Source organism: Typopeltis vanoorti, chromosome 1, assembly GCF_054136105.1.
Source record: "Typopeltis vanoorti isolate ZY-2024b chromosome 1, IOZ_Tvanoo_1.0, whole genome shotgun sequence".
Classification (NCBI taxonomy): domain Eukaryota; kingdom Metazoa; phylum Arthropoda; class Arachnida; order Uropygi; family Thelyphonidae; genus Typopeltis; species Typopeltis vanoorti.
The window spans coordinates 121,116,277-121,128,868 of NC_143549.1; the positions used below are offsets into that span (position 1 = coordinate 121,116,277).

At 32.7% G+C, this 12,592-nt stretch overlaps 1 protein-coding gene across 1 annotated transcript in view; it reads right to left on the reverse strand.

The window, feature by feature from the left end:
* The window catches only part of LOC150110366 (uncharacterized), a 98,182-nt gene that overhangs the window by 16,534 nt on the left and 69,056 nt on the right, over positions 1-12,592 (reverse strand). Inside the window, exons 3-4 of the mRNA XM_090396727.1 lie at positions 6,290-6,479; positions 6,120-6,188 (exon numbers count right to left, since the gene is read on the reverse strand). Coding sequence (XP_090252853.1) covers positions 6,120-6,188; positions 6,290-6,479 — 259 coding nt within the window. The remainder of the gene's footprint in view (positions 1-6,119; positions 6,189-6,289; positions 6,480-12,592) is intronic.

The following is a 12,592-nucleotide window of genomic DNA, read 5'->3' on the forward strand; positions in this document are numbered from 1 at the left end:
TTTGGTTACTCGCATTAAGATGGCCATTTTAACGTTGAATTCTATAATAGTTTTAATTCTCCATTTTCTATGAATTTTCTAACGTCATCGCTAATAAATATTAACAAATATGTAAAACAAATTCACAAACATCACAAATACATACTAATTTGTGATAAAATCATTATGAGTGTTTTTATTTGGGATATAATACCGTAAATAACAAATGAAATGGGAGGGAGCTTCCTATGTGATGGAATGTTTTTGATTGTAGATTTCAACTGAGCACCTCAGAATACAACACATTCATTCATTTAAATTAATTTCATTCACAAAAGAAAAAAAGCAAACATAAAGTAAAATGAAATACAATAATAAAAAAAAATAATTTATTTTATTTTATTTTATGTTTTAAACATTTTATTATGTCTCAGATAAATTGCATACATAGATACAGTAATAATTATATATAATTATGTAATGTGTTATAAACATTATATAATATTTATAACACATTACAATTGTGAATAACAGATACTTGCAAGTTAATAATATTTTTAAATAATAATTTTTTTCTTTTTCAATTCAATCCTTTTATTATTATTATTATTATTATTATTATTATTATTATTATTATTATTATTATTATTATTATTATTATTATTGGCACCTGATTAATGAAATGCTGGACAATATACACAGAACCACTGCCACAGAAACAACAAAACACAGCTTTGCCTGCGACCCCAAATCCCTCAAACAGTTGGCAAACAACTTTAATCAGCACTTCGTGAACTCTGTCCAAAAGCTACAAGAAACAACCTTTCCTCACACATACGAACATTCTCCACTAGGTCCACGAGCAACCCAGTCGATGTGGTTCTCCACAGTAACAAAAGAAGAACTATCACTGGCAATTCAACAAATTAATCCTAACAAAGGACCGGGGATAGACGGAATCAGACCAAAAGACATCAAGAAACACTCAACCGCCCTACTTCCAGTTATACAAAAACTGTTAAATAAAATCTTCGAAACGGGACACATACCTGAAACACTAAAGACTGCATTAATCACACCCATACACAAACAGGGAAAAAGAAACATAATAAGTAATTACAGACCTATCGCCACGCTGCCTGTAATCAACCCAATCATGGAGCGCATTGTACATCAGAAACTCTCCACATACGTTGAAAAATTTCAAATCATACCCAAAACACAATATGGCTTTCAAAAAAATAAAGGAACAGCAACACTCCTGGAAGATTTCACAGATCTAATAAACGCTGCATTGGATAAAAACAGAATAACATTAGTGGCATTCATTGACCTAACAAAAGCATTTGACACACTAACACATAAAACCTTGTTAACGAAACTTACCCATATCGGAATTGGAGGTCGCCTACTCCAGTGGTTTAAAGCATACACGAAAAACAGAAAGCACATCACACGTATAGGATCAGCACACAGCAAAGAGGTACATGTAAACTGTGGAGTACCGCAAGGAGCTGTTCTATCTCCCATTCTATTTAACATATACACACACGACATAAGCCAACTCCCCCTAAAAAGTAAAATCTTCAAGTATGCAGACGACACTGCCATAGTATCCATTCACAACACTGCAAAAATCGCTTACGAAAATATGCAACACGACATCAATCAAATCACTAACTGGTTAACCGAAAACGGCATATATATAAACCCTGGAAAAACAAAGCTAATGATATTCAAAAACCCCCAAACCGTGCCCATAGAAACTAAATATCTCACTATCAAACATTCATCCTCCTATACACAAAGTGCAGAACCTAAAATCACAACCATCACACAGGTGAAAACAACACGCTACCTTGGACTTCACTTCGATTCAGATCAAAGTTGGAATAGCCATACAAACTACCTACATACCAAGCTTAGGATAATAGCAAGCAAACTATACAGATTAAAAGACATTGCCCCAAACCCACATAAAAATACTAATCTATAAAGCATTATGTGAAAACATTTTAAGATATGCAATCACATCATACGCATTCTGCGCAGACTACAGACTTAACAGGCTACAATGGTTGCAAGATAAAATGATAAAACTGATATTCTGGGAACAACCCACTCTTATGCAGGAAGCATGGACAAAACACAAAATATTTAAGGTGAAACACTTATGCCACTACACAGTCATGTTAAAACACTACTACAGCCCAACATATAGAGTAACCAGAACAACATATCAAATAACAAGACCACAATCAACAAACTACATAACATGTAAGTACAACAATCACTACGGCAAAGCCACCCGAAACTTCTACGTACCTGACATGATAAACAAACTGCCGTTCGACAACAGAAACCTAGGAACATACAGAGAGCTGAAACAGGCACTGTATAAATATTATAGCGAGAATGAAAATTAGAGCAATTCCTGTTTCTCTCTCCCCCACCACACATACACACACACAAACCTACGACAACCCCTCCTCTCAAAAAACTACCACTACAAGAACACAAAGAAACAAACACACCATGTCTAAATCCAACCCTATTTGCACAAAAAAAAAAAAAAAAAAGTTAAACTGTAATAGCAGTCGAAGTCTTTCAAGCATGTACCAACAAACAGTAAAATCAACACCTGGCTTGTGACCACTATAGGAACACAACCATGAAACCATCACCCTCTGTCATCTATTATCTTCCTCAGATAAGCTCTGCTAAGCTTCGAGGAAGAAAATTACTAACTTGCAAGTATCTGTTATACACACTTGTAATGCGTTATAAATATTATATACATATAATTACTACAGCAACTATGTATGCAATTTATCTGAGCCATAAAAAAAAAAAAAATATTATTATTATTATTATTATTATTATTAAGTTCTGTAGTTCTGTAAACAACAGTTCTCAAACAACAGAGACACATATCGTATAACACGACCTACAACAACTCTCTACATCCCCACACCCTTCAACAACTCATACGGTTCTTTTGTGAGATCACATCAGATACCCACGCAACTCAACAACCTACCAAGAAATTTAAAACACGTAGATAACTACAGAACATTAAAAAACGAACTCTGGAAAATATACCAACAAAGTTAAGAAACCATTAACACTAATATACACATCACAAATCACTAGCATCCAATGCCTACATCCCATACATAAACAGTAGCAACAACACAAATAGTGAAGGCTAAATCCCACTCTCTTCATAAAAGCTAACCCAATCTTCGAAGTAGGTGGGATTAACTTGCCTCACTCATCTACAAGTAATCCTTATAAGCAAATGCAGAAATTTGTATGTATAATCATTCTTTCCCTTTCTCAAACTTAAAAAAAATAATAAAATAAAAATAAAATAAAAAAATAAAAAAATATACAAAAAATTCTGTATAATCTTCATTGTTAATATTAGAAGAACATGTGTTGTAAATACATAATATAAAGGCAAAAAAATATTATTAAAAATTTTAATTGAAATCCAATGTAGGAATTGCAGCACTTAGTGCTGAACTCTATAAAATTATAAGATGCAATGTCACACAAGATGTTTATTGTATGTATAAATATTTTAGCAATCAATAAAAAATATTAATAATAAAAAATTATTATTATTATTATTGAAATTATGATTTGTATATTCTGATTGCATATTTACAACACATAATATTACATATGTACAAGGTTTAGTTCTTTTTTTTCCCCTTCTGTATAATGTATTATATTCTTTCTTTGGGAGGCATTTCTGATTTCTTCCTCGAAGCTTAGCAGAGCTTATCTGAGGAAGTAATATATGATAGATGGCGGTGGTTTCATGGTTATATTTCTATACTGGTCATAAGCCAGGTGTTGATTTTACTGTTTGTTGGTACATGCTTGGAAGACTTCAACTGCTATTACAGTTTAATTTTTCTTCTTCTTTTTTTTTTTGGAAGTATGGTTGGATTTAGACATGGTGTGTTTATTTGTTTGTGTTCTTGTAGTGATGGTTTTTGAGAGGGGGTTTGTCAATGTCAATAATAATAATAATAATAATAATAATAATAATAATAATAATAATAATAATAATAATTATTATTATTATTATTATTATTATTATTATTATTATTATTATTCAGAGAAACCTCCTGGGAGTCAAGAACTCAATGAGAGAGAGAGAGAGAGAGAGGCCACATACTACATGCACCAGCTATCATACTTATTCTTGAACGCATTCACACTGCTTGCACTCGCAACATTCAATGGTAAATCATTACAATCATGCACCACACTATGAAAGAAAAATCTAGCCCTCATCCCCCTTCGTAGCGGTGTTCGTTTTTAACTTCCAAGGATGCCCTCTTTTCCTTTCCTCACCCTCTAGAAATTGAAAAATTCCATCCATTGAAATCCTAAATGAATCTTTCAGAAGTTTGTAAGTACCAATCGCATCACCCCTTTGTTTCCTATTTGATAGTGTCTGCAGGCTACAAATTCTGAATCTGTATTCATAATCAGTATTCATAATCCTGATATCATTTTTAACGCTCTCCTTTGCACTCTCTCCACAATATCAGAATCACAACGGAAACCAGGAGACCACACCAGACACAATGAGGTCTTATCAAGGCCTTGTAAAGAGGCAAAATGACATCCTTATATTTACATGTGAACGTTCGTTTTCAGCATTGCAATTATCTTTTGGATTGTATTTGGATTTGGATTGAACTTCAAATACCTATCTACTAACACTCAAAGATCTCTAGCCTCATCACTTTATTCTAGCATAATCCCACCAGTATAATACGATATTGGATATCTAATCACGCCATAGTGAATCACTTTACATTTACCGAGATTAAACTGACATCCATTTTCCCATGCCCACAATTCTAGCCTATTCAAATTATTCTGCAAAGTACTCCATATCAGCAGCATTCCTGTTACCCTACCTATCTTTGCATCATCAGTAAATAGCTGAATGTCACTTGCAAATCCTTCCATATCATTAACGTACAGATTGAATAACAGTAGACCAAACACTGATCCGTGTGGTACACCACTGGTTAAGGTAAATCTTGCACACTCACATCATCCCTCGTAGACCACTTTCTTTTTGATATCTGTCAGTCAGCCATCCTCTTATCCACGCTAATATATAATAACCAAACCCATATTCAGCAATTTATGCAACAATCGTCCATGCTGTATTCTGCCAAAAGCCTTAGCAAAATCCAAAACTATCATGGCGTATCCATCCCCCCCCCCCCCTTGTCTAGTTCAATGATAACATTGTTATAAAATTGGACAAGTTGCTAAAACATGACCTTCCCTTAGTGAACCCATGCCGTTCATTGCAAAGTAGGGATTCACTCTCAACCCATTTCAGAATGCGACCACTAACCAATTTTTCCATAATCTTCACCACACTCCTGAGATACTAATTGGTTCATAGTTGGATACTTCGGTCTATGCACCACTCTTATGCAATGGAATTATCATGCATTCTTTCCATTCCTGTGGAATCATTCCCTTTCTGAGACTCATACAAATCTTCCATATGGTAACGGTAGTCCTTAATGGGTTAAGGTACACGTGTTTCTCTGAAGTTTCCCTGTGTGTATTTCCTTTGAGAACTATAATGTTTGTCTTGCTAGGATTGAGCTGAAGTGCTCTGATATTATTTCTCATTAACTTTGTAAAGAATTTGTCTTAGTTCCTCCTTGTCATTACAAAGGAATACTGTATCATCAGCGTACCTCTGATTACTGATCAATCTACCACCTATCCTAATTCCTATCTTAAGCTCATCGAATGCTGAACGCATGATGTCCTCAGCACAGATACTAAACAGGTCAGGAGGGAGTAAGCATTTTTGCCTAATTCCCTTCCACCCTGAAGCCAATCGGTTAAAAAAACACCTATTCTTACGTGATTGCTTATTGCTTACTGTACAAGCTATCTATCAACCTGATAGTGTTTTTAGGAAAACCCATTCTTTACAATACTTCTCGCAGTTTTCCATATACTGAACACAGTCAAACGTTTTAGAGTAGTCTATGAAATACATTACCAGCGGGAGTCTAAATTCTTTCTATTTTTCTATGATTTTTCTAAGGCAATGATCTGATCTCTGGTACCCTTACCTTTCCTAAAATTTGTTTGTTCTTCAGGCATCTCATCTCTACCTCAACTTTGGCCGTAATCAGTATAATCTATGAATCATATAGAAAATATAAAAACATCATAACATAAACATGCTTTTTTTTAAAAAAAAGAAAGATAAACGTTACAAAATATATTCCATTAAATCAACCTGGGAATCGAGTTCTTGAACTTTAAGCTTTGCTTGTTTGATCTCTTTTATATAGTTTGATTGCTTTTCAAGAAGATAACTGTAGTAATCTCTACAGCGTTCTTCATTTGCGATATGTTTATTGCAAAACACGTTCTGCTTGTCCACTAATAAATCTGCTTTCTTTCTTTCAAGATGTTCAATCATTTGTCTAGAAGAAAGCAGTAATTTTAGTACAATTACTTCTACCAAGAACAACATAACAATAATAATTTTTTAAAATAATAATAATAATAATAATAATAATAATAATTTATTACATATGATACATACATTACATAGTTTTGATTACGTATGATACAACATTACATACATTTGTTTACATATGAAACAACATTACTTACATTTGTTTACGTATGATACAACATTACTTACATTTGTTTACGTATGATACAACATTACTTACATTTGTTTACGTATGATACAACATTACATACATTTCTTAACATTTGATACATTCATCTATTCTGATAATAATAATTTTTTTTTTCACAATAATAATTATAATAATTTATAATATGATACATACATTACATACTTATCATTACATATGATACAACATTACATACATTTGTTTACATGTGATAAGTACATTACATTCATTTGATTACATATGATACATTTATTTATTTTTATTTTTATTTTATTTTTTATCTCCGATGAGATGAGATGTATTTTATCAGCTTTCATTCTCGAAGTTTATTTGTGAGCTTATCTGATGATGACATCAGTTATTATTTATTGGTTTATTTGCTGTGTTGGGAAGCTGTAAATCAAATCTATGTTTAATTTGCTTGATTTCCATTGCAGCCGTTTTTTGAGAAATTCGAACGAGCGTGCGCGCACGCACGCGCGCACGCACGCACGCACAAGCACACGCACACACACACACACACACACACACACACACACACACACACACACACACACACACACACACACACACACACACACACACACACACACACACACACACACACACACACACACACACACACACACACACACGCGACAACTTGGAATGTCTTGATGCGTCGCTGAACTGGAAGCCTGAACGAATATATTGTGTTTCATTGCGTTTGTATGGTATTTTGGGTGCGTGTTTCTTGTTTGTAGTATGTCCTTAGAGCTCTTAAGTAGTAGAAGGATCACTTCTGACCATATCAAGATAAGATAAGGAATCGTGACGTGATTGGTTGTTGTTTCGATGACGACATTCTGTGTGTGTGATGAGTTTGGAATGTTTGGAATTCCCTGGGGGCATGTGTGTCGGTGATGTGAGTTCTTGTGTTTTGGTTTGCGTATGGAATTAGGGGTGATGGTAGAGATAAGGATTAGTGTTGTGATTGGTGGTGCACTTCTGACTAGATCAAGATCAAGATAAGATAAGGAATCGTGACGTGTGTGTGTGTTGTTATGAGATGTAGATAAGTGATGTCATTTGTTATTTGTAAATAAGTGACATCATTTGCTAGTTGTAAATAAGTGATTTTGTTGTTTTGAATGGAAAGGGATATATATTAGTGTATAAGGAATCGTGTCGTGATTGGTGGGACACTTCTGACCAGATCAAGATCAAGATAAGATAAGGAATTCTGACGTGAATATTTTTTGTTATAGAGTTTGGAATGTTTGGAATTTTGCTGGGGACCTCATCTGTCAGGGACATCACGTGGTGTTTTTGGTTCGCCTAAGGCATTGTGGTTGATATTTAAAGATAAGAATTGTGACGTTATGGGTTTGGAAATTTCTGGGGAACATATGTATGTCTCTCTGTGATATCACATGGTGTTTTGGTTTTGTTTGGAGATGTTTCTACATGCTGTTGGATATGATGTTGATGTGAGATTATCTTACTTTGAGACATCATAGGGCAAATGTTATCTCTGTAGCTCAAAGGGTATTCTATATTATTTGTCCTTATTATGTTAAGTATTTTATCCTCAAAAAGTGTTTTTGATGAAAAATAATAAAACGCATTTTTTTATTTTTTTCCTAAAAAGATATCAGTATCAGTTGGAGGTGACATCACTAAAAGATATCTGCAAATGGAGGAGAGGGGGGTGATGGGGTTAGGGTGGGGTGAGGGAACATTGCAGGGAAGACCTCTGTCACCCTCTTGATGACCTTTTCACTTCCACCACCTAATGCTATTTTTTGTTTTCCCATCCCAATAATTGTGGACATATGAATGAGAGAAATAGTCACATGGTCTAACATCAAAAACACTCTTTGAGGATAAAATACTTAACATAATAAGGACAAATAATATAGAATACCCTTTGAGCCACAGAGATAAGATTTGCCCTATGATGTCTCAAAGTAAGATAATCTCACATCAACATCATATCCAACAGCATGTAGAAACATGTCCATGAATCATCTGCCCAAAAGTTTCATTTTGGAAGGAACAGTCAGGGTTAAGGGTCAGGTAAACAGTACTATAAGGAAAGACAAACGAGTCAAGTGTCTTTGCATTTATGGCAATTCGTTCATCCCATGCAGCTATCATATTGTGTTGTGGTGATTGGTATCCAGGAAAGTAAAGTAAAATAATGGGTGAGCCACAAAAGTCATTGAAATTTTCTTTTTTCGGCAAAATAGCATGAGACAAAACTCTTCACTTAGCTCTAAAAGGATGGAAACTGATTATTATTTTAGAAGACACATATTGTGTTGTATTTATCCAGGACCACTTGGGAAAAGTTATGCAGGAAGTGGTCTAATATCCTCGGCTACTTGAAAAGAAGAGTTGACTATGAAATGTACCTCGGTGAGTGTTATATTCTGAAATGCCAATTTGGGGAACTAATACTTGATGATACAGGAGCTGATGGAAGTAAAGCTTTTTCTATTAGTTGTGAAGAAGCTGAGAGATTTTCAGCAAAAATGTATGACATTGATAATCATTTACTATTTTTGGAAACTGAATTACCATCTATTCGTATCATGGGGAAAATTATCACTAATCATTTAAATATTTTAATGGTAAAATTAGACTTTCAAGATTTTATCCAAATCAATAAAGATTCTTTATTTTGGGACATTTACGAACATTTTACAAAAACTGTTTGTGTATATTTGCTGACAAAAGAATACACAGAATGTTTAGGGGAGGGGCATGGTGTCATTTCCAGACTGTCACAATATCAAATGTATGAAAGTGTGGTTACCATGGTATGTGATTTAAAATCTCTTTTGCGTGAGCAGCTATTTTGATGTAATGTAACCAAGAAACAGTGAGTAGCAAAAATTTATTCATTGAATTCTTTCGAAAATGTTGAGTCTAAGCTAAATATTGTGAAATATTTTTAGATAATTACATGTTTTGAATTTTTCTCAGTGAATATACTTGTAAATAGTATTTCAGCAAAATAAAATATGCATTTGTAAACTTAAATGAACAAAGATGTGTGCTTTTGTTGTTGTGTTTTTCCACAGTCATTTTTTTACTCAGTTATTCTGATTAGAAGTTGATATTTAAATCAACAACTTTATATCCTAATGCAATTCTCTCTAATTATTTAAAAAAAAATCATAACTGTGAAATCAATGCCAGGAATGGGAAAAAAGTATTGAAAACTGATATCCATGTATTGATTATTTTAGAAATTGTCTAATGTTACCTATTGACATTGTTTGAGTTATCTGAAAACAATTCATTCACATAATCGAAAATCCAAACTATTAGAATTTGGTTGTTTTACAGAGAGAGAGAGAGAGAGAGCAGATAATTAACCAAAAACATGACTTTAACTGTTAAAGTTTGGTATAGAAAAAATGTTTGTACTCTCGAGATAACACATATACAAATTTTACCTTTTCCCACACAAAGTAAGATAAAAACACACCAACAGTATATCCAGCACCATGTAAAAACATGTCGCTGAGTCATCTGCACAAAAGGTTCATTTTTGAAGGAACGGTCAAGGTAGGACATGGTAAATGTAAACAGTACTATAAGAAAATACCATAGAGTCAAGTGGCTTAACTTTGGACTTAAGGTAATCGTTCATCCACTACAGCTGCTGTTTTGTGTTGTGGTGTTTTGTGTTTGGTAATGTCAAAATAATGGGTGAGCCACAAAATTCTTTGAAATTTTCTTTGTGAAAAGTTCTAATTGTTTAGAATTTTATAACAGAACATTAACCTAAAATATACGATCAGAGCTAATAATCAGTTAAATAATAATAATAATGAAAAATATCTATATATCTGTGGTTCCATATGAAGTAATCTAAGAAGAGAATGAAGGAAAATGATTATGAAAAATCGACAGTGGGTGAAAAATACGAATTTTCAGTTATCATTGGGATAATTGATTGCAATTTTCTTTTGAATAAGAGTTCAAATTTATTTCCTAAAGAAATTTGTATTTCTGATGGAATTATTGTAAGATATGCATTGACAAAATCACCTTGTAGTTGGAAAGAATTACCTGAAAGAGTTAAAAAAACAGAATTCTTGATTAATGAAATATAACCATCAGCTGAAGTGGGAAATTGGTTCACTATCTCTGGAGAAACTAAGAAATTGGATGATAGAATCAACATGCAAATATTAAATATTACTTGCCAAAGGAAGAGAAATATCAAAAACATTAACGAGGTTAATACAGAGCCTGTTCTTGATTGGATGAATTGGATGTCCAAAACATGACAACATAACATGTACTTTTAAATGCTTTTGGAAACATAATGAAAGATTTGTGCTTTTAATAATTCTCAGAAGTATATGTATTGGTTTCAAAAAAATAATTTTGCAACCCTTAATTTTACTACAGTAATAAATTCCCAATGATCACCAAATGAAAAATTAACTCTCAGACGAGAGTCACATTGTCAAAAACCACATGATGGCAATTCCACAAGCATGGGAAAGAATCTCTGATGTATTTTACAATTTATTTATTTTCTGTATGTTAGATTCAGTAAATACAATTTATAAATAAAATAAATTTAAATGAACAAATTGGGTGTCGTTGATGTATTATACAAATTTAAGTAAGACCATAATATTTTGTTTTTTTTCCTTGTGAAATTTCATGCCACAAAGTAACCAGAGACTTTGTTTTGACTCAGTGAATTAAAAGTCTTATTTGTTCATGCAAGCCCGCAAATATTTCATGGAACCAAAAGGAATAATTGGGTATTAAATTAATAGCCAGAATTTTAGTGGAGAAGATTTCACCTGAAAAGTTACAATACTGTAAGAATTTGGCTATTTTACAGAGCCATTTGTTAATAATATTACAGTCAAATAAAAGGTAACATAGAAATTAACAAAGTATATATTACAGAGCTAATATTCATTTGAAATAATAAGAAATAACTATTTATTTGTTGTGCTGGCAAAAGAAATTTCTAAAAGAAAAAGCAACGGCGAGTTCAAAACCTTGTTTGTCACAATCTGTTACCCAATACTAATTCTAAAGAAAAAACTAAATAAAATAAATAAATTTCAGTTACAGAAATAGGTTAAGAGCACAAGGAATCGAAGGTAAAATTAATAGTCAATATTGGTTTTAAAAAAATAAATGTAAGCATTAAATTACTACAGCAATAATTTTCCACGGGAATGAAGAATGAATAATTTTAGGATATGTGTCATCACAATCATGTGAATGCTAATCACTTAGTCATATATAAGTATTTGAGAAACATCCAAACTTGGGAAAATGATACGTTTTGAACAATACCGCAATTTACGGATGTGACTTTTGTCATCTTCATGAAAGACCACTTTGAAGAAAACCATGATGTTTAGTAACCGCTCGCTGGAGGGATATTGCTCATGATGATAACATAGCATATATGGGTTGAAATCTAAAGGAAGAAGTACTCAACTATTTCAGGTTACAGTATTTACAGAAATTTCGTTCTATGTGGTTTTTATGTTTGTTTTATCGTGTGTATATAAAATTCAACTATTTTGGAATATTTTTTTGGAATATTCGTATTTAGAAGAGCCATTCTGGAAAGCTGTAAGTAATTTTAAATTATCATTAGAATTTCTAGAATATATACAAAAGGTTTTGCAATCCATTTAACTGTCTGTTAATTTTAATTTATTTATTTTAAAATGCCGTAGAGACACCAGCATATAATTAAATTATTCAGAAAAGTTCAAAATACTGTCGCCGTGAAAACTTCAAAAAAATCCGCATTTAGAGATAGGAAACAATTGATAGCTGGCAGATATATATGTCACCAAAAGACAGGTGTTGTGAATATATGTTAGCCCCAGTAATCTATAATGAAAATT